General features: G+C 45.8%; 1 protein-coding gene across 4 annotated transcripts in view; it reads left to right on the forward strand.

Annotated features, from left to right (window-relative positions):
* LOC149340391 (uncharacterized) overlaps window positions 1-23,926 on the forward strand; it is a 37,678-nt gene that overhangs the window by 6,689 nt on the left and 7,063 nt on the right. For 2 of the 4 annotated variants that reach the window (XM_089549152.1, XM_089549151.1), the window contains exons 2-5: window positions 9,207-9,480; window positions 13,884-14,007; window positions 16,090-16,230; window positions 21,171-21,384. In XM_089549152.1, coding sequence (XP_089405278.1) covers window positions 9,207-9,480; window positions 13,884-14,007; window positions 16,090-16,230; window positions 21,171-21,384 — 753 coding nt within the window. Of the gene's footprint in view, window positions 1-8,006; window positions 8,292-9,206; window positions 9,481-13,883; window positions 14,008-16,089; window positions 16,231-21,170; window positions 21,385-23,926 lie in introns of those variants that run through there. The other 2 variants (XM_089549154.1, XM_089549153.1) reach the window with 2 other exon arrangements.

Raw genomic sequence — 23,926 nt, forward strand, 5'->3', positions numbered from 1 at the left:
CGCCTCACTAGGGCTCAGCAGCGCATATGAAGATCATACCGCCTGCTGCGGAGATTTAGCACGGCGCAGGAATCGGAAAAGAGCACGTCGGTGGTTGGAATCTGTTAAATGTAAGACAGGATTATGCTATTGTCTTGCTGTTGCCGCTGCGCGTTTAAAAACGGCATGCATGAAACTTGATTCGTGTCCAATTAGAGGGGGACTGATTATGGCACAAACTTTTGAACGCAGCTTTCCGGCACCGATAACCACGAGCTCACGCAGTATCCCAGCACGGGGAATTTGACGGGGGACTAAACGACGCAACAGAAAATTCTGCAGGCTGAATGGCATCGCGCAACCATGACACCACAGACGCCGTACGAGACAGAGTCAGGAGGATTCAAAGAGAAAACGAAAGACCTAAGGGCGAATTCATAGCAGCTATAATTTAGTGTGCGTGTGTGTGTGTGTAAGTGCGTGCGTGCGTGCGTGCGTGCGTGCGTGCGTGCGTGCGTGCGTGCGTGCGTGCGTGCGTGCGTGCGTGCGCGCGCGCGCGCGCGTGCGTGCAAAAGAAGGCTATGACAGTGTAGTGAATGCCACCTTCACGGAATGTATATTCGGCTCGGCGGACACAAGATTTCGTTAATTATCTTTGTAACTCTCCATTTTACGCTGCATATTCTATCGCAATATTGAAGGCTGTAAAGATTAGAAGCTAATACAATTTGCAGCATGTCTCTAAGTGCAACTGATATTGAGATATTCGCGATTGAATTTTCAGCCTTTTCGGATCCGATTCGGGAACTGAACACTCAGAGTGCGCCGGAAATCCTGCCCATGATACGAGACTGACGAAATGATGACGACAGCCGATGGCACCAAGGCTAGCAAGCCCCGACTGCGGCAGGCAGGCGCTCGAGCGCATAGTCACTGCCTCGGTGAGCAGCACACGCTCTTTTTTCATCATTGGCATTGAACTTGGAGGCACGTTTCCTGCCGTCAGCGGCTTCGAAAAAGCAGCTCGGCGATAACGCGCAAGATTTCCCTTTCCGCTCTGGCTCGGACAAGAAAGGACCGATTTATTACTTTTCACTGGAATCTCCACTGGTCCGCTGCCGGCTGTTGATTCTGTTAACAGAACGAACAAGGCTGCTGCAATACTATACATATGAACTCTGAATGCGCGTTGGAATGGCAGGGCAGCTGCAACCGCGATAATCGTTGACCGCGAAGGTGCAGATGGTTGTCGCTTGCGTAAAAACGAATGGCAACGCTCGCCTCGCCTCAAAGGGACACTGAGGAGAGCTCTATTAATATTTTTTTTATAGCAAAATCCGATAGTTCGGCCTTTCATGGCTTTGTTGCCACTTGGCCGGCAGCGAAAGATGCATTTATTTTTAAGCAATTTGGATTCGAAGTTGAAAAAGTTTTCCCCGCCGCTCTGATTCAAACTTGGGATTCTCCTATGACGACACAGGACTAAGTGATGTGAAACATGACGTGACATGACGTAACGCAGACTCCGTGATTTCTGGCGGCCAGCAGTGCGGCCCAGCAGCAGCCGAAAAGAAAGCTACCGCCGGCCGCACGTTGAAGGCATCTATCGGCTGTTGCGGCCGTCGCTTCGTTTACCTTTGCACCGGCGTTTTGCCAGCGTTACAATGGATCCCGTTCTCGAAGTCGTCAACGAAGTTCTCGCAAATAGACACCTTTAGCATACCGTGTACCTTGTTACCGTTAGCGGAATACCGGGAGCCCGCCTGCCGCTGCGAGCAGGCGCTGATTGGTCCCGATGCTGCAGGAGCACGCGTAGCTGTCGGGTACGTGGCGCCATCTGGCGACGTCAAGGAGATTTGCGCATGCATTTGCTGCGCCTCAGTGATTCGTAGCTTCTCGTGTCCTAGTGTTGCTAGAACTACTAGTTCTAGCAACACTGTTTTGTCCTATGACGTCATTACGCTTGTACTTGCGAGTTTGGCCTGTGGCGGCGATACCTGTATTTTGGTTCTTTCTCTTTTCTACGTTACAAGAGCTTTGTTGTCAGTATGAGTGGCGTTTTTGTAATCAGGAGCTGGTATTCTGTCGATGCAAGTCAACTTCAATTTCTCCTCTGTGTCCCTTCAAGGCTCTACGCCTCCAAGAATCCTGGTCGCCCGGTTCCGTCACATACGATGTTAGCTAGAATGCGCAAACTGATCCGGTCCGCAGGATCTGTGCTTCATTCAAGGAAGGTAAAGGTAGTTATCCTGAGTGAATAATTCGAGAGAAATGCTCTCGCCTTCGTTCGTGCATACCCCGAAGCCAGCATCCGTGAAATCATCGAGGCCGTTGGATCCTCCCGCTGTTCAGACTGGAGAGTGCTCAAGAAGCATAGTTTTCATCCTTACCGCATATCGTTGCATCAGGACCTCAGTGAAGACGATTATAAAAAGCGGTATGAATACAGCAACTGGCGTTGATCAAATGTGAAGAAGACTCAGACTTTTTTAGGAAAGTTCTGTAGACGGACGAGGCCCACTCTTGTCGTAATGGGGAAGTCAATGTAAGTACAGGCGCGGCCATAAGTAAACGGAGTACGCTATTGCGTTCGAAGTGCAATCACGCTTTCTCCATTGGTAATGAAGAAGCGTTGTTTATCTACAAGAAAGCCCACCAACCTCCGCTACCAGCATGCGCGCACCACTGCTCAATATTTCAATTAGGTGACGCGTGAAAAATATTTGAAGACAGTTGCGTGCTCCGTTTACTTTTGTCCGCGCCTGTACATACACAACGTCCACTATTGGTCTAATCAGAATCCGCACTGGTTCCGGGAACACCACCACCAAGTCTGGTGGGTGAATGTCTGCTGTGGCATTTACTCAAATCGAGTAGTGGGGCGGTACTTTCTGGAAGAAAATATAATAGCAAAGTTATACAGAGTGAGCAATTCTCAATGGTGCTGTCAGCGATTTCATGTCCGAAATCCCGTTAAATCAAGTCCATGGCTTGTGGTTTCAGCACGACGGGGTGCTTGCGCGCTTCTCATCGCGTGCAAGGGATTGGCTCGACAGCAATTTCCCCGGTCACTGGATAGGGCGCAGTGGAATCATGTTCTGGCTAGAGTTACTGTATATGCTACCAAAGCTACCTTTGGCAGCATATACAGTAACTCTAGTTCTGGCCACCTAGCCCACCGGACCCAACTCCATTAGACTTCTTTCTTTGGGGTTACGAAAGTCTACGCAACTGAACCCGAAGACGTGGCAGACCTCAAACAAAGAATCATCAAGGCATGTGCGAATATACCCCCTCAGGTTGTGAATCGAGCGCTGCTGTCCATGAAGGAGAGATTCATGGCATGCGTGGCGGTTGAAATCAAGCACTTTCAGCATTACTGGTGCATAAAACCTAGCCACCGAGATACGACGGGGCAACAGCCATCAGTTCACGTCTTTGTAATAGGGAGTAATAGGGAGATTTCCTTTGTAGCCGTATGGCTGCGCTCGGATGGACGTCAATGAGTAATTACTCCCTATTACAAATCTACTCCACCTTGGGGGGTTCCCCTAAACATTTGGTCAACACTGTTCCCACTTCGAGTTATTGATCAATTCGCTCTCGCCCTACCATAAGCTTGCCGTCCCGGTTAGCTCAATTGGTAGAGCGACTGCTCCGGTGAAGCGGTGGTCCCGGGTTCGAACCCCGGACCAGGACGAATTTTTCTTTAACTACGAAGTTTCTGAGAAAGCTGTATAGCTTTCCTTTGTAGCCGTATGGCTGCGCTCGGGTGGACGTCAATGAGTAATTACTCCCTATTACAAATCTACTCCACCATGGGGGATTCCCCTAAACATTTGGTCAGTTCACGTCTTTATTACTTTGGATGAAAAACGATAAAGCACAAGCAAACAGCTTGCACACCGTTCCTATCTTGGCCGAGCCAGAGCGGGCAGGGAAATTTTGCTCGTTATCACCGTGCTGCTTTTTCTAAGCTGATGATGGCAGGAAATGTGCCTCCAAGTTCAGTGCCAATGACGAAAAAAGAGCGCGTGCTCCTCACGGGGGCAGTGACTATGCGCTATTTGTGCCGTCGGTTCTCGTCATCATTTCGTCAACCTCTTACGTAGTATCATGGGCGAGATTTCCGGCGCATTCTGAGCTTTCAGTTCTCGAATCGGATCCGAAAAGGCTGAAAATTCAATCGCGAATATCTCAATATCGGTTGCACTTAGGGAATATGCTGAAAATTGTATTAGCTTTGAATCTTTAGTCTTCAATATTTCGATCGATATATATTCAGCGTAAAGTGGAGAGTTAGAAAGATAATTAACGATATTTGGCTTATTAATTAAATAAATTTGGCCGCTATGTCCTTATCTTTAGTCCGCCGAGCCGAATACACATTGCGTGAAGACGGCATTCACGATACTATCAGCGCCTTCTTTTTAAAAATCTGTAAACGGTAAAAAAAGCACCCTGTATATACACCTAGCAACCCGGTCGGGAGGAGCAACCTGGGTCGCGCCCTAAACCTAGCAACCCGAGTCACACCGATGGCATCACCTGCCATAGAAGAGCAGTGGCGCATCTTCACTTGACCGCTGCACCACCCATTGGACCACGAAAAGCCATCGAACATCCAACGGATGCCATGGCAACGGTTGTTTGAACGTCCGCTGGACCTCTGTAGAGGTCCACAAATGTCCGACGGATGTACATCGGTTGTCCGATGAACGTTCGGCGCAAAGAAAATGGCAGTCCAGTGAGAGACCCATGGACGCCAAAATCGGATATTCGGACGTCCGTCAAACATCCGGAAACTGACGTGCCTTTTTTAAACGGCCACAGGACGTCCCGTGGAAAATTTTCGCTTGTGCAAAGGACGTTCAGAGGACGTCAGAACACGGCAGTCGCATGCGGGACGTCCGAACGCTACCCCATGAACCAAACTTTCCAACTGACGGACGCCCACAGGACATTTCTTTTTGATCAAAAGAGGCGTATTGATGCAGTCTACAGTGTTTCAGCAATACTTACTATTGGCCCCTTGGTCAAGAAAGCTAATTACTGAGTGTGTAAACTTAAAGACTCGCATCCCACCGGCTGTCATTTTGTGCATTGTTGAATGTCACTCGCTCTTTCCAGCAGACAGCAGATCCGGAAGCATGCCTTGCACACATAGCATGTTTCTGCATCTGCTGTCTGCTGGAAGAGTGCCAGTGGCATTCAACAGCGCACAAACTGACAGCCTGTGGGGTGTGAGTCATTAAGTTTACACACTCAGAAATAGAGCTTTCTTGACCAAGGGGCCAATAGTAAGTATTGCTGAAACACTACAGACTGCATCAATACGCCTCTTTTGATTAAAAAGAAATGTCCTGTAGGTGTCACTGAACCACAACGAACCACAGCACTCTGGAAAATTGTCTCGATCTGAACATAAAAAACTGGCTTCCATGTACACCAGGAGTTAAACCTCTGCTGCTAGAGTGCGCCTATAGGATATGGTTTGGCAGTAAGCTCACGGGGCGGCATCAGGATAGCAAAGCTGCTCCCACAAGATAAAGGTGGCCTCAGAGGCTTTAAGCCAAAGGCCTAGTTTCTACAGTAGCTGTTTCAAAGCCAATACGCTTTAAGTACCTATAGCTACTAATAGCTTTGTTTCTAAGAACGGCCTGTTGTAGCGTGCATATTTCATGGTTAGTTTTTTACAACCACATCATGTATCTAAGTAAGTATACATTATTTTTTTTTACTGTTCTGTTTGTTGGGAGCCGTACTGCTTTTGAAAAACGTTATGTGGTGCATCGCTCCAAACAATGCTTTATGCTGGGTTCGTGCCCAGTGTTTCAATCAGTTACTATTCGCCTTCTCCATATTTCTTCAGTACAAGTATGGAAAGGCACTCATTTCTTATTTTGGAAATTGTGCATATAAGAGCCATGTGTTATACCTATCCTATTGCTTTTGTTACCCTGTCACAGTTCATTGTAATGAAAAATTTCATTTCAGGAGGTAAATAAATAACTAAATAAAACACCCTAAAGGCAGTGTCACTAATTAGAATGAGCCAAGCAGCACAACTGCCAGAGATACAGAGCCCTGAAGGACTACCATTCTCTGCATAACAAAGCAAGGAAGTGCTCTGTAAATACGAGCACCAACAGCATTTATTTCACAGGAGATAATTATACTGCTAGCACTGGCCAACATGGTTCATGCTATGCTCACGAAGACAGATCAAAACAAAGAGGACACCACCGTGCAGACTTTTGGCTTGTCCTTTGTCCCCGAGTGCATTTTACACCTGAGTGAAGTACTAACTTGCCCAACAATACTCCCCAATCAGTTTCTGAAACTAATGAACAATGACAAAACATAGACACCTCCAATGTGACTCACAGTCAACAATAAAAGTTTCTGATATCCAGGCTTTCGCGACGCTGTAGTCTGTGACGATAACAAAGAGAATGCACTGCAGTAGGTTGCTTCATGAAGGATGTCATCTAAATCTAGCATACATCATAAAAAAGGTGCACACGGCTATTTCTTCTTCTAGATATATTTGAGGTACCGATGTCTGTCAAAGTTGTTTTCCAGATCTTCCTGGATGACAGCCACCTCCGGAGGCTTCCTCTTGACTAGAATAACCTGCTGCTGCTCTGGTGTCAGCTCCTCAAACTTCACCGGCTCCTAGCTATAGTTTGACTGCAGCTACGCTTCCAAAATCTTCAAAGCAAAGGAAGGCCCAAAATTACGCGAGAAGAGTGTGCTAACGAATAAACTAATCGAACTTACCGCTTCCACTCCGCACGCTTCCCGCCGCGTACTTCCCGCCGCGCGAAAGAGCGACGCCAGCGACGCGCGGCGCCACAGGACCGGATTTGGCAGTGGCTGTTGCTGGCTTGAGCGCAAAAGTAATGCGCGTGCTGCGAACAGCTAACTGCTTCGTCAGCGCCACGTGTGCCCTCTTCCGCCCTGCTCATCTTATCACACAGCGTCACGGCCACCTTTCCTTCTCGTTTTCTTTGACTGACTGGCTATAAAAACGAAAGCCACGAAATAAACCTTGTTCTTTTTGCTCCAGCCATTCGTCTCGTTTCGTTCTAGCGGGCTCCGCGGGCCCGTTTGCAACAGCGCGTTTTGAATTATTTGAATGGGTAGAAACTGTATGGTGGCAGAGCTAGGTGCATATTTGACGCATGTAACTGTTCGTTTGACAACGAAAGCTTGTACATATGCATTTGAAAAATGTCAAAGGTACAGATATGTACAGCAGATGACGAGGATCATACCGCTCCGGGCCGACTCATACGTCCAAAATAGTGAATCCGCAGGACTTTTGCTGGTTCGCGAGTGATGGACGTCCAAAAGCGAAAATCCGCAGGACCTCCGATGGTTTACTACCAGTGGACTTTGCTAATTTCCGATTATGGACGTTCGGTGTACGACCGATGGACATTCGAATTGGGTTGCGGACAGTAGCGGACGTTCGGATCTGAAACGGATGTCCGACGGACTTTTGTCGTCCAATGAGCACTGCGCCAAGAATGGTAGGAAGACTCCCAGAGATCTATGATTGAAGGAAATGCTATATGGAGATTAGCCCATTATCGCTATCCGAACAACTGCCATCCGAGAACACTAGATCTGAACACCAGAATAGAAGGGAAAACCGATCGACTTGCGAAACTACTCAAATCGACCATCATTTTTTAAAATTTCAATCGCATTCGGCGTCTGTGTGAAGCTTCCACCTGCCAACCATGGCAGGTGATGTTTAGGAGGATTTCTCTCTCTCCACCTGCCACCTACCAACCGTCCTTCCCTTCCCCTCTCCACATCTAGGAGACAGGAGGGAAACTCAAGACTAAGAAAGATTCAGCAAAACAAATAAAATAAGCAATTATGAAAATAAATAAATAAGAGCAGAATGAAATTGAGAACAAAATCAGAATTGGAATAGAATGGAAACAAAAAATTAATGCTCAAAGTTTCGGTTTCTGAAACAAACTCTTCTAAATACAGACAGTCCTATCACTCCCAACATCAGTTTTGTTATGGCTTTGTAGTGCGTGCGGCGATTTTGACGTTTTCTTCCGGCGAGACAATCCCTTCGTCGTCTTTTATATTTCACTTCAGCGCACCGTGAGACATGCTACTAGTAGTTATCATCACGAATGTAGGTCCCTAATTTCATTCTTGCTCGTTTTCTTGCTGCGGGCTGCAAGTGGCACTGCGGTTCCGACAAATGCACCGACCGCCGGAACAACAGCCGAGCTTGAAAATGGAAATAAGCGTCGTACCTTGCACTATCTCCGCGCGGAGTAAGTAACAGGTTTCGAGCAGGCGGTTTCATGCAACATTTTAGATGTTTGCCGGTTTTTTCTCATCTTCGTTGCCTGTTATTTTCATTGACTTTTTGTGGTGTTGTGTGCAATGTGGAAATGTAACGCCAGATCGGATAATTCCTTTGCATTTGGGCTCAGAAGCACGGTGTAACCACTGTAGGTATTCCACAGCTGTTGTGAATTTCATACCATACTGCAAGTGAAGCCTGAAAATACGGCAATGAAGGGCAGTGTTGTTTGTAAAAATTTTTGTTCAGGCTCGCAGCACTTTAGGCATGCTAAATTGTGCAGTGCTGCTTGTCGCAGAGTAAATACTAGGGTCAATTTGTAAATTTTTCTATCTCTGGGGCCTGTTCTTTTCAATGGCTTTTTGTGGTGTTGTGTGTAATACGCAAATTTTGAAGAAAAACTCACCGAAAGCATGGCTGCTGTGGCACTCACTGAGGGTACAGTTAGTGACTGCTGGCTTTGAAGGGATTTACATTCAGAGCAACATTATTAAGGTTTGCATACTGTTGGAAGCCAAGCCGTCGCGGTGGCTCAGTGGTTATGGTGTTCAAGTGCTGACCCGAAAGACGCGGGTTCGATCCCGGCCGGGGCGGTTGAATTTCTGTGGAGGCGAAATTCTAGGGCCCGTGTACTGTGCGATGTCAGTGCACGTTAAAGAACCCCAGGTGGTCGAAATTTCCGGAGCCCTTCACTACGGTGTCTCTCATAGCCTCAGTCTTTTTGGGACGCTAAACCCCATAAACCAAACCAAACTGTTAAAAGCCAAGTTTATGTATGTTCTGGTTACATTTATGCTTGGGTTGTTTCCTAGAACAAGTTTGGCTACTTAGTGTCTACATGCCCTGATTTCCCAATATTCAGATGTTTTTTTCTTGTGTGCAGCAAAAGAAATGCACAGCTTGCCCGTGCTTCCAGCTGCCCCTCCAGCTGCCTTAGCCACAGTTGCCACATTTTCAAAGGCTCCCCGCGTGGCCTGGTCCGACCTGGAGACGATGGTCCTTATTGACCTCTGGGAGAAACATTTTGATGACCTACGGCGCCAAAAACGCAATGGCGCTGTCTACCTGGAGATTGCCCGAAGTCTACGTGCCAGAGGCTACATGAAGAACAAGAAGCAAGTGCACTCTAAAATTGAAAACATGACCCAGATGTACAGGTACTGTGTCACAATTTGAACATCCAGCGTTCTTGTGCTTTGCTGAAAATGTTCATCTGGCATTGAAGCTCAGCGGGTAGGGTGTCCGGCTGCTTAGCATGAAATCACATTTGATACCTCGCTGCAGCGGTTGTGTATTGAAAGAACCTGAATTTGAAGTCGCCTGTTAACTAATGGCATATTCCAATTACCGATCTGGAGCAGTTCGCTGAATCCCAGAAGGGACGAGATGTCTGGGGAGTCTAGAAGTCTGGGGAGTTTCGGGACCACTGTGTCACATTCCAATCAGAACTCAGAATGTGCATCCCAATATCCCATTGAGCCCCGCCGCGGTGGCTCAGTGGTTACGACCCGAAAGACGCGGGTTCGATCCCGGCCGCGGCGGCTGAATTTCTTGAAGGCGAAATTCTAGAGGCCCGTGTGCTGTGCGATGTCAGTGCACGTTAAAGAACCCCAGGTGGTCGAAATTTCCGGAGCCCTTCACTACGGTGTCTTTCATAGCATCAGTCGCTTTGGGACGTTAAACCCCAATAAACCAAACCAATATCCCATTGAAACGTTTTTCGGTTTCACATCACAAGAAAACTTGCTGCGGATCGCCGCAGATTTCAGCGTACACCATAAGATTTTGGTGCACACTAAAAATAATTCAAGCAGCCACACCGTGGTGGCTCAGTGGTTACGGCGCTCGCCTGCTGGCCTGAAAGACGTGGGTTCGATGCCGGCCGCAGCAGCCGAATTTCGATGGAGGTGAAATTCTAGAGGCCATTGTACGGTGCGATATCAGTGCGCGTTAAAAGAACCCCAGGTGGTCAAAATTTTCGAAGCCCTTCACTACGGCGTCTCTCATAGCCTGAGTTGCTTTGGGACGTTAAGCCCCAATAAACCAATAAACCAACCAAAAATAATTCAAGCAAGTGATATTAATCTGGTGTCCTCTACTCTTCCATGCCTAATTGTCTAGGTGTAACTTTTGCATAAAAGGGCACAATATCTTTTCCTATTTCAGGAGGATGTTGAAATGCAAAACAATGAAAGAGAAATTGGTGGGATATTTGGTGCATTTTTCTCACATTGCTTTTCGCATTTTCACACGTGCACACTTTATTCAGCGATGTAGGTTAATGAAAGTACTGGGCACAGAAATAATGTATGGTGCATCTTTGACTGTGCATCAGCTTCACTCAGCTCTATAAATTATAGAGAGTTGTTGTAACATTGAGAAGGTCCTTCATAAGGAAGCTTATTATATATGTAGGTTTCAGGCACATTTTTGTGTGTTTACAAATTGTATAGATATTTGGATATTTCGCTGAAGGGTGAGTTCCTTTTGGGACAAGCCATATTTGAGGCATGGAAAAATATAGCCATATAAAGAAATTTGTCATTAGTTATACTCTCATATTTGGCTGTTTGATCAGCACTGAAGTGGCATTAAATCTGTGTGGTCTTCGGTGTCATACTACTGATGAAAAATGGCAGAACCATGTAATCAACAAATTTGTATGAAGTTCTGCTTTTAACAGTGACTTCAATAGTTGGTATCAGTTCGAAATAACGTTTTTGGCTTTTGATTCCAATTTGGTGATTGAAATAATATGAAATTCTTGCAGTGCTGTCTTGGTAATAGTTGCTGCAATATTGTTAAAAGTGCACTGATTGAATTACTCTCATATTCTGAATGCATGCCACCTCAATCTCCGGCATCTCACTGCCGATAAAGTGGACAAAAATGAGACTGATGACTTGTGCAGGATTAAACATATATTTTGCTTTGTTGGTGGCTAAAGGAGCTACAAACTGAGTGAGATATGGAGAGAGTGTATTAAATATGGTTCAATATTTTTCGGCCGTTATACATGCAATGAACAATGTTGTGCGCTAGTGTATAAGAGGACATTTGCTGAGAAACTCTTGCCGCCCGCAAGTAATTAAGACTTTTGTTGAAACTTGTTCAATAACTCAGACTGCTTGAAATTAGTTGCCTTATAGACTACTTTCTGTGGCAAGGCAAATAAGAGGTGTGTGTATTTAAAGTCCCACTGAGCAGGGTCTGGATATTTTGAACAAATAAGCCCAGTGCTTAGTTGAGCCATCGAAGATAACCTCTGCAAAATACCAGAGCCATGCGTGCCCTGAAAAGCAGTAAAAATTCAGATCAAAGCTCTTTTGCACTTCCTTTCAGGAAGCCAACCTCGCCACCCTTGAAGATGAGGTCATTTTCGCGAAAGGCTTTTCATTGGTTCGTTGTTCTGACTGACGAGTGAAGGGCACGCATAGCCACCTCTGGACATAGTGTGTGCTTTTGCGTTGCGCCTTTCATTTTTGCACACCCATACAAGCCCGCAGAAACAGTTTTCAATTTCTTGTTCTTGTTGATCTATGCTTCAGCATGTCTGGTGTGCTGTGCAGCGTTGTGCAGCCTTCCCGCTCCGCACACACACTGCTTCTCGCTCGTCCATCTGGTCTACACTGCCAATGTCCTGGTTTTTCTCAGCTCTGCTGAAAGCTGCAAACTAGGAAACAGAGAAAACACAAACGTGCTGAAGGAACACAGAGACATGCAGACATGCACAGGCTTGCTTTTCAGGAAATGTCGGACGGCTCCCGCCCGGGTCTGCGCTTCGCCATGTGTTTCGAACACAAGGGACTTCCGCCCCTGTGGTCATATAAATCAGTGAAGAGGCATCACGGAAACGAACGTATAGGCATGAAAAGGACGCTTGATGCTTGCTAACTAGGAATAACGCTTGCTAACTAGGAATAGACAATCATAGTATATATGCAAGGGTGCGCTTGCTAGCTTGTTGAGGTGGTCTAGTTGATCGCATCTCTCAATAGTTCAGTGGGTGGAGAAAATGCATGAGCGCTCCTCCAGAAAGCACAGGGAAGGGGGTGGAGGAGGTGGGAAAATTTGAAAAAAAAGAAAAAGAAAAGCACATTGAAATGCTGCCAAGTGCCCCCACCGCAACCCTCGCTTCAAACATCCTGGGTAGTGAAAAGTAAGAAAACAATACTCTCCAAGGGGTGGCCATGACGTAGATATATGACATACTCCACCTGACTCCACACCTGCCGCTAGCATCGAAAGAGGCAGGTGAATTTTGCTTGCGGAGGCTAGTTGACCACGCAGAAGAGAGAGAAATCTCTGAGAGGGAATGGAAGGAGAGGAGCATGGTGAAGTAGCTTGATTTTGATGGTTGTAACTCTGCTACATATTAATGAGCCTTTTTGAAACATTTTTGCTGCCGCATGTTCCAGAGACAGTACCTCACAAACACAGGCGCAAAACATATTTTCGACCAGAGGGTGGTCAGTGGCCCTTGAGTAGAGAAATTTTACTTGGTGGCTTTTGCTGCACAGCCCACTGCACACTTAGAAAATCAACACATGAAGGGGGCTTAGTAGCTGCAGAGGGGATTCAACATGAAGATGAATCGCTGTCTTCTTTAGGCTGCATCTAAATACTCTGAAGCTTGGTTGGACGTTCCGGACATGAATTAACGTTGATGTCATTGTGAGCATTTACTGTGGTGCAGTTACCCTTGTGCAGTTTAGAATTTTGCAAGCAGTTTTTGAAGGAAAAAAATATGTTAAAAAAAAAGAAGCCGGTGCAGAGGTTTTCATTAGTGGCATTTTGCACCCTACTTTTGCACAGGACATTCTTTATGTCGGTGGCTGTTGTTTACAAATTGAGGTGCAAATCACGAAGCGCAATTAGAGGTTTAGATTCCTGGTTTCATTTTCCATCTGTGCATATGTGGCATTCAAGGTTTTCTTTGGCCTTTGCGATACATTTTTTTTGCACACTTAATGCAGCTCATGACTAACATTTCATGGAAGGCTTCGGTCAGCAATTGAAGCAAAATTGGTTTTGGCAGTCCATGTAGTCAGAAATATGGCAAGAAATGGTTAATTGCTGTTCCTGCATAGACCACTGTAACCTCAGATAGACACATGAACTTGTAGCTGTAACTTACTGAAAGATCTAGTGAACACATTGTGAATATGGGGACACAAGTCCTTTTGCTTGTGTGGTATACTTGTCAGCTTGCAAGGACTTTTCCTCCTTCACGCAGCCTGGGAACTGGGCTTTGCCCTTGTTTACATTTGCATACAAGTACCATTTGCTCTTATATTTAAGTCTATATTAAGTCTGCACATTTGTCTAAGCATAGATGATAGTGATGGTTTAGACATAATGGGCAGCATCTGCTACTGCTCTGTAAGAATTGGTTTGTTATGGCAAATGCTGGACTATATGATATGACAGCATGGTATCAACAACATGCACCTCTGCATAGACCTCCATTAATACGTATTGGTGTAAACCTGAATTTAAAGTCTGCATTTTGGATGGTAGTCTTTACCCGAGTCCTGTTGTTCTCATTTTTGCTGTGCAGGAAGTGGACAAAGCAAGGTGTGACTGGGTCGAACATGCCCAGCTGGCCTTTCTATTGGGCCATCCACCGGTTCATGCGCAAGGTGAAGCCAAAGCCCACCTCAGGCAGCACATGCCAGGCACAGGTGATACATAAATCGTGAATAGGGAGCAGTAGAAATCACCGCAGAGCATGACTTCTGATTTTTTCTGACAGAATCAACATTTTGCAACTGCATTGCAGAATCGAGTGAGAGTGCAAGACAGATGTGGTTAGCATGACAAATACAGTGGTGCCTTGTTAACATGTACACGTTATGGTTCTCAGGCAAAGTGTCCATAGAGCGAGTTTGTAATAATAAATTGTAAGAAAAACAAGAAAGAAATGTTCTGAAAATGAAAAAGATAATTATTACGGACTGCTTCTGTGCATGGTGGTGGGAAGTGAAATGGAAATGGGCAATCGTGAGAGCTCCAGGTACATTATTTTGGTTTCCATTATCTTTAAAATCATGTAGTGCGGATTAAAGCACGTTTGAAGCACCTAGTGGTCCTTGAGACGCGTGATTGCATGTCATGGAATGGTGAAATATCTCCTACTACGAATGTTCGCATTCCAAGAACTCTGTGGTAACTCGGTTGACTCCTGCTGAAGGTATTTTTCAACATAGCACGCAGATATAATTTTTTTGCAGCCATTCATGCTTTGTGGTGAATGGTAAGGTGCATTGACCAAGCACTTTGCCACAGTAAAGCATGAAACCACTCACACATGCACACACACAGGCCGTTACTATGGCATTGCTACTCTCTTTTGCAGGCTTTTTGTGTTTATACAAGGGGCGGAACGCCTGGTAGAGGCACTCGGGATTTTGTTCTCCTCATTGTTGGTATTAATGGCACAAAAATATGTAGGTCCCAAAGCGCTCAGCATTTTCACCCTGGCCGTTGTCCGGACAGCTGATTTCCATATTGACGAGGCGTAAACACATTGAAAAAGTTTAGTCCCCAGAAGAATTGTCCATAATTCATTGTCCATATTAATGAGGGACGCGATTGTACCTCTGTTTCTGTTGCTGCTGGTATCTATAGTTCATTCTGTTTGCTAAAATGAAGCCCCCTTATCCAAGTCATTCCTCCATCGCAATGTTTTCCTGCTGTAGCAACTATGACTGCATGATTCTCACCTGTGAATGGTAAGTTTGTTATGGTCGCTTGCTACATATTCAGGGCTCCAGGGCTGTAATGAATCCACTGAAATCAGTTGTGTGATTGGTGACTCTCAGCTGTGGATATGCCTTTTAAAAGAACACCGAGGAAAGATTGAAGCTGGTCTGTGTCAATAGATTAGCTTGTTCTAATGACAAGGAGGCTAATTTCACTGCAAATGAAGGTGTCATGAGCTAGAAAAAGCCAGAATATGAAGTACTGGTGTTGCCACCGCTGCCATTTTTGCAAGCAAACTGCAGGGACATCAAGGCAGTTTTTTTCCACATACTTCTGGGAGGCTAGGTTGCACTACCATTCACTCTAAATTGTGACCATGGGGTCATTTTCAGTTTTGATATTTCAGGTTGCAATTGAGTGTTGAGGAAGTGGCAGTCTGCCTTTCAAAAACATTTTAAGAGATGCCGAAAAAGCAGGGTTAAACTATATGCGAAACAGTGACTGGTTGCGAGAGAAAATATTAAGGTCCCTGATGTGCCATCCAATTAAAATAACCCTCTGTATCATACTCAGTCCTTTTCATAAAAAGCAATGTGTCCACTCCAGGTGGCTGAGCCCATCAGCCACCAGAGTGAACATAGTGTGGAGCCCCCATCAGCTCTGGCCTGCCGTTCTTGGCCAATTTAAAATATGAATTCCTGCAAAAACCACGTATTCTTCCCTCATTATTGTCGTCACAGGGAAAGATCTACTTGAATACGGCAGTATTTCTGTGCCTGTCTCTGAAGTAAACTTTCTCTTCAAGCCCCATACAGATTCAGCGAAACAAGTCGTCCTCACTGAACAGAAAAGTCGGCAGTTGAATCTGAAGTCCAGAATAGCAGCCTTAAGGAACATGTACAGATAACATGCAGTAGATGGAATGGGCGCTAACAAGCCCTGACCAAATTTTTGACAAAGCAGTTTTCAGTATTACATGGTGATGCAGCAGCCTGTACTTTCTCACTGGTGTGTGAATGAAAGCAGAATGAGCGCTACAAGGAAGTGTTTTGCTTCCACAGGTTACGAGCACCATTCCAGCACTGGGCGGACAGCAGCTCCAGAGTGAGGCTGATGAGGAAGTTGTGCTTCCTGACCCCTCTGAACCACGGCAGTCATCGCCGGCTGGTGCGCAGTTATCAGCCGAGGGTGCCCGGACACTTGTGAGTGGGAGGGAAGGTCAAAAACCATGGGTGATTAGAGAATCCCAAAGATATTGCTGCAACCATTAGAAAATGGCACTAATCACTGGACTGGATAGGAAAAAATAGTAAGGAATAGGCAGCAAACAGGTTGATCTGTAACTGAAAAGCTCATTGAAGAAATTGGCGGGCAGGGGTTTCACAGATTCCAACGCCCGACAGTTTTCGCCTTCATGGCCCTCCTAATGCTGTCGCATGGACACATGATGGATGCACACTCTCGACCTGCTAGGCTAACTGCAATCTCACTTTCACATCTTTTGCAATTAGTGCATGCTTTGTACTGCAACATATGCACTGCAGGACATGCAGTTGGCGATTTTTTCGTGGTAGGGCTGTCTCCCGGTGACATGTGACATGGACCTCCATCTGATTATTCGGGCTTTACATGAGTCCCTTGTTTCTTAATTTGGACGTGCCTATAAACCCTTCCTATCAGCTGCATTTCTTTCTGCGGATATAAACAGTTTTAATTTACGAATCAGATATTCCATAATTCAGACTAAAAAAGCTGTAGACAGGTAGATTTTGTAGTGGTGGCAAATGTACTAAAGGTACCAACGAAAAGTTGTCGCTTCCTGTCATGTTGTCTTTGCTAGTGAGCAGTCTGTTTTAAATGGCTACATTCCAAGGTTGCCAGTAGTCTGCCACCGAAAAGAAGAAAGGCAAAGTGATACCCCTGTACCATGGGATGGGTTCACGAGTACAGATGGGAGATGGGTCAAGAAGGGAAGGAAGGCGCATATGTCTTCTGCAGCAGCTTGGATGACTGTGGAAGCTACCCCTGTGGCAACCACTCAGAAGTTCTAAAGCTACTTGCACATATATAAGTAGACTCCCTTTAAGGTGAACTTGAAGAGTCCAGAAAATTTGTTTGTTACAGAAATGCCCCTCAAAAAGACATGTGAGTAGGCGAGAAGCGTCTGTGTAATGTTACTTGAAAACAGTGAATAAAATAGCCTTTCAGAGGGTATATAATTGCAAATGGCATTTATTGCACTTTGAATGAAGTGAGCTGAACACTGAGAGCATGAAACCAGTTTGTGTCTTCTAGTTTAAAATGGCAGTGGTCTCGTTTTTATTGTTCGCCGTCTCTTTTCTTGCTGTATCCCATAGCAGCTTCTATTTATGCGTGTTTTTTCTTTTAGATTTTTGCTTTCCATCCTACTCTTAGTGCTCCAAAAGTGCCCAGCAAAGGGAGCTGTAGCAGAGTAGTTCTTATCTCACCCATTCTGCAGCACGTCTGTTAGCAACTCCACGAGCAGGCACGCCACGCACCTTTCCATACATCGCAGTCAATGCACATGGTACTGATAAGTAGCCATCTCTGCGCCGTGATAATGCACGTTTGCAACACCGCGCCAGTTCAAAATGCGGCCCCAGAGTTCTTAAGCTCCATGTCAATGAGTGGGTGCACTCTGTGCATTGGTGCCTTTTGGTTTGTGTGAGGAAAGCACGGGCGATGCCAATATCTGTACGCCAGTGCAGGCGTGTTGGTGCCCCGCCTTTTCCGCACTGGAAAGAAAGCGCATAACCACAAGACTTCTTTCCCACTGTTTTGCACAAAGGTGCATGGAAGCAATCTTATGGAGGCATGCTTTCTTGCATATGAGCATTTTACATATTCTTTTCTCTCATTGACAGTGCCACGCGAGTGCCGCCTGAGATGAGTGCCGTTGCACGCAGTCATTGATCGCAGTCGCTGCGAAAGTTATCTGAACCGAAAGACATGCTAAACTTTTCTTCTTAGGCTGATGTTTTTTTACATTGAGTTCTGTGGGAAATAGGGGTGTGTGAATATTTGAAATTATTGAATATCAGATCGAATGCCCTACTTTTCGATTTGCCGAACGAATCAAATAGTACATATTAATAAATATTCAAAGTGAATCGAATGCAATCTCCAGTGTTCGAATAGTTTGCGAATGACAGACGCAAAGTTTGAATCGGGCACACTGTAATTTTCTTCGACGGCTGTTTCATAAGCAGGGCCCATTCCGACATTGCACTGCATGTTACCGCGCTTGGTCTGCGCATTCAAGGCCACGCCGTGATACATTCGTGTGGCAACGTTCATGATACCCAAACATATGACCTTCAATACTGGGTGCTGCAGCAAGGTTCAGCCAGGTCAAGCAAACCTTGTCTTCATGCGTAGCTCAAAAATGTCGCCTTACTCATCGAAGAAGATGTGATGTGAGGTTTTTCACCGTCATAGTCAGTAGCAAAAGGTATTTTCTTAGGCGCATGAAATGATGGACACAAAATTAATATACTGGCTTTGTGCAGCATGCCTCATAGTGGAGATCACTTTTAGACAGCTACAGGTTTAACCATGAGTTAGAGCGCTGCCTCTAGGCCTTCTCTGTTTCTTATGAATACTCATTTTGTATGACTAGAGGCTGTTGTTATCGCCTGTAGGCGGGACGTGGTAAGCAGCGATTTTCGCGATTTGGAAAGCCATTTTTTCGCAGAAAAGGTTTTTTAAACAGATTTTTCGGACTGTTCGATTATTCGGATCGTTTTTTGGGTTCCGCCAAGTCCGAAAAATCGGTCGGTGACTGTACACCGTTTTGCGAGGAGGAGGATGGGGTGAAATGCTCCCAAACAGATGTGTTGTGCGACACCCCACTATTGCGGTCTTTCCCTGGGCTGTTAATCCAGCACGGAGCAACGTCCGGCTGCGTTGCCACCTGTCAAATGCTTGTCTGCATCTGTATAACAAAAGCTGCAAATTTGTACACAACTCCAATGTCCTCCAGACATCACTGTTTTATCATGAGCTATGGCAATTGTTATGCAAAGGTCTCAGTATGGCTGCGATGTGTTTTTTGTTTAGCCACTTACTCGCCAGCCACCGAGTTACATTGAGAGTGGACGAACAGAAAAGATTTATGCCAACAACGAGCTCAAGCGTATGTTTGGTGCACTTTTTCAACGAAATGCACACAGAAAGAAACCTGCTGTCTTTGTCTTACCTCAAGCGCAGAACGGAGCACAGCTTACCTACAAACTGCCCTGCTACAAACACACAAAAGCTGCTACAAAAAAAAAAACATAATGTTAGTATGAAACTAACTACATTTACACAGGGCGGCATGAATGGACATGGTGGCACGAACTTTTTGCCTAACTGCAGAGTCTGCAAAAATGCAGCAGTGGCAATGAAAAAAGAAAGAACACGCCGCATGATGGGGCGATAAACTCTGTCATGCATTGTAGCAAATCGTTTGTCTGAAAGCGCATCGAATGCTTAGTAAATAGACCCACTCAATTAGGCAATGCATTACCGTGTCAGGCGTAACAAACGTTACAACTTGAGCAGTGCATCTCCCCAACTGAGATTGGAATTCTCAACACAGGCGGGGTGAATCGGCTTCCCACTAAGTAGTAACAGCGTTACACTAACGTATCAGCCCATTAGTCCGTGTAATTACACATTTTTTTGGTATTTGTGGATCAGGAGTACTGGCTGGAGCTGAGTAGGCGAAAATACGTATTGCTTTCAGTGAACTGGCTTGGATCGCTCATAGTATGAACAACCCTACATGAGTGGTAGGAGATACCGAATTTCGCTTTCATTGTATGCATCGCTGCAGACAAACATCGCAAAGATCACACGTTGATCTGTTTCAGTCTTGTACCTCACTGACATCTCCCAAATGTTCAATTCGCGAATGGGATGACTCTATCGTAAGCTCTGCAGTCTAAATTGTCGCACTCGCCATGGCCAAGCGGACAGCACAAGCATTCGTGAGAAACTGTGCTCCTCGAAAGCACAAATATTTGATTGCTCTCATCTATATTGAGTTTCAACCTGTTTCAGTTTCGCCTTTTACACCACGCAACACAGTGCCGCATTTACTGTACTGGCAACTGGCTTCAGAAACCGCACATGAACTGTGAGCATGGCACTCACCGGTGCTGGTCGTTTGCTCCGTCGAAATGTGGTCACCTGCTCACAGTTGATTGTTGCAGGCACAAATGGCATAGCATGCATGAAATTAAGCACGGGGCAAACCCCCCTGGCACAATTTCTAGGCTTGGCAGGAATAAAACAAGCATTTGACACTGCCAGAGGTCACATGTTGCTTTGGCAGCAGCCTACAGGCTGCAAATTATTAGCCCAAAATGGCATCGGCAGTAGCTGGAACTTGGGTAAAATAAACATGGCTGCGGCACCCACCAACCAAAATTAAAATCGCATCTATCAGAAAACGATTTTCTGTAGATAGAACAGAGCAATTATACGAGAGTAGTCATAAAATGATTTTTAATATGCTCAAAAATTTTCATCTAGATACATCTAGAAATACAAACATTTTTGCTGAAAGCCAAGTCCTCCCCTCTGAACTGTGCATCTGTCTCGGTGCAGTGGTTCAAGAAAAAACGAAACCATATGAAAACAGTAAGCTGGGCTGGTTGGTAGTGTTTTATCCTGGTGCAAACAGTGCACAAAAAACAGACATAATTACACGCACTTGATGACGCAGCGCTGGGAACATACACTTGGTGACAGTGTTGTGTCGTCAAGTGCACATTCTTTTGCCCTTTATTGCTGTGTGTGCATTGTTTGCTGGAATGAATCATAACAGCGCTGCCTCTACTTTCTTCTTAAACAGATCTAAAGCTTTTGGCGTGAGTCATAGGTGGTCAGCATTAACATTTGGTCATGTGGTCATCACTGCATGATTCTTCTCTGCACCCTTATTTCCAGTCATCTCTGTTGTTAACCATGTACATGGTAGTACTAGCGGAATTTTGCATGGTTGCCTATGCTTTAACCAGACTTTGTTTAGAAGGGTTCTGCCTCTAAATTTAAATGGTTCAATAAAGGTTACTTGTTTTACCAAGTAGAGATGGTGCAGGTGATGAATTTCTTCTTGTCACTTTTTTCGTAGGCTGATGCTCGGGTTAAACTAGAGCAAGGTGGAGAAGCCCACCTTGAGGATGCTGCCATGTCGGATGCATCCTCGGAGACCATGCCATGGCCAGCACAACCAGAGAGCAACAGCGATGCTTCAGTGGACCTTGGGCATCTCCACGAACCCTCAGTGCCATTTACTGCACAGCTTATTGAACCTGCATCACTTAGTACTTCCGAAGTATTAGAAAGTAAGTGATTTGTGATCATGTTCATCATTACCATCAGCCTGACTAATCTCACTGCTGGGGATAGGCCTCTGCCATATCTCTCCAATTATCCCTGTCCTGTGCCAGCTGCAGCCTAAGGTGGCTTCTTAATCTAATCAGCCCACCTATCTACCGTATTTACTCGCATAATAGGCGCACTCGCATAATAGGCGCACTCGCATAATAGGCGCACCCCTAGTTTGGGCGCGAAAAATCAGATTTTTTTTATTTCCGCGCATGAAAGGCGCACCCCGAACTTGGCACTGTGATCAATACTGTATTTACACGATTGCAAGCCGACACCTCGCCACCCCCCGCTCCCCAATCTTTATTTTTACAAAGTTTTTGCTGAACTGACTACTAGTCCTCACTAGTGCTGCTGCGGACCCACAGCTCGTACAACGACATCGCGTAGAACAGCCGCACACAGTTTTCAGGGATGCTCACTTTAAACGTCTGTTTGGAAAGCTTCATCTCCAGCCGGAAACGTTCCCGACTAAGGCCCACGAAAACCTCGGCGCTTGGAGTCGCGTACGAAAATTTAGGAACGCCGCAGTCGCAACTGCCGCACTTCTCGGCCACGTCGTATTTTCCGACCTGCCGCACGCTAGCCGTGTTCGAGAGCAAACTCCCAGCCGTGTAGCTGTTAAGGTGCTTGGCCGTCGAGCTAAAACAGCAACACGCTCCGCGGCAAAGCCATAAACCACGATGAACTATCGCGCTACCGCAGATCCCGGCACTTGACAGCAACAAAAACAAAAAAAAAACAAAAAAAACGAGCTGGAGATGCTGATGGCGATATGGATAGCGAAAGCTCGCGGCGGAGGAAAACGTTGGTGATGATGATAAGCTCCACCTCGGGCGCCCTCCGTGGGTGGCGTCTGGAAGCTCCTGTGCGCGTGTGTAGCCTCCGCGATCAAGTGCCCGTTGCGCGCAGCCGGAGCCGATCGCAGAGGCCTCGGCGCGTGCATTTCGAAGGCTATTCCCGCGTGGGTCGTGGAAAGTTTCGGTGCGGCCCTTACACGGATCTTTTTTTTTCTAATATTTTCTTCGGGAAAAGAGGGTGCGGCACGTACACGAGTGCGTTCACGCGGTGTGTTCAATTTTGAGAGTCGAAAAATTTCCGGAAATTTTACCCCGCGTAATAGGCGCACCCCGAACTTTGAGCCGGATTTTCTGGAAAAAAAGTGCGCCTATTATGCGAGTAAATACGGTATCTCCTCCTGCTACGCTTGTCTTCTCTTGGTATCCAGTCCGTTACCATTAACGACCATCGGTTATCTTACCTTCACATTTCATGCCTTGCCCAGGCCCATTTGTCACTGATTTCAACGGTTATTTTTACCCTGTGCAGCTTGAAACCATACTCCTGGTGGCACCATTGAAGTTTCATCTCGTGACAGATTTTTTTCTGCCTTTTTAGGTGTTAGCTACTGCATTTATTTCCATAATGGATGCTTTCATACGATGTATGTTCCCATCTTTTCTTCGTCAAAATATAAATTTTTGCATTCAGTAACCCTCCCACTGAGGACAAATTGAAGTAGACTTATAAGAAGGAGTCCGCGTTTTAGTTACAGACACCCTTTTCACTAAAAAGAGAGGTTTTATAAGCTAGAAAAGGCAAAAAAAAATGAAATACAGGTGTCACCATCACCAGCACATTTCGACCACAGTAATGGCCTAGTGGCTTCAGCATTCGCATCCTATACTGGAGATGTGGCGCTCTATCCCAGCGGGCTTCGAGTGGTTACATTTAACCCTTTGAGGGTCGAATTATTTTGAAGAAAACTTTCCCAGGTGGTCAGATTACTTTATTGCGGATCTTGAATCTACAAAATGTATATAATCGAGAATAAATAGTAAAAAAAAAATTAGGAACAGTACTTTAGTGACAGCATCACTCACAACTGGAAAATGTTCAATAGAATAGAGTAACAATGGTGATAAGCAAGCTAAAAGCAGCACCAATAAAGATAGAAATCAACTTTCGCCGCCTCTGCAAGAGAGTGCCCACAAAGAGAAAACACGTTTCGCCCGACTCCGTTGCGATCCCGCGGCGGAATCGAAACCGCGTAGGCGCGTTGCCACAGAGGGCGAGAATACCTCGCGAGCAACGGTGATAAGCAAGCTAAGAGCAGCGCCAATAAAGATAGAAATGAACTTCGGCAGCCCCTGCAAGATAGTGCTGACAAAAAGAAAACTCAAATTTCGCGCGACTCCGTTGCGATCACGCGGCGAAACCAAAACTACAAAAGGGGTGTTGCCGCAGTCTGTGCCGCCGCTAGACATAAGTTCTGCTTATCTCCGTAAGAAGGCAGCACAAAATTCAAACACTTCTTGTAAGTCCTAAGAGGTGGCAGCACCCCCCAGTGAGCACGCATTGTTCTTTTGGCGCAAAATTTCAAACGGAACATCGAAACCGTACCCGTACGGCAAAGACCTTGCGGGACAGAAAACCGCCGCCGTACATATACGTCAAAAACCTTCAAAGGGTTAAGTTTTACCCCGGCCTGGTGCTCGG

This window comes from Amblyomma mixtum, chromosome 6, assembly GCF_055824585.1.
Source record: "Amblyomma mixtum isolate Tamu chromosome 6, ASM5582458v1, whole genome shotgun sequence".
Classification (NCBI taxonomy): Eukaryota; Metazoa; Arthropoda; class Arachnida; order Ixodida; family Ixodidae; genus Amblyomma; species Amblyomma mixtum.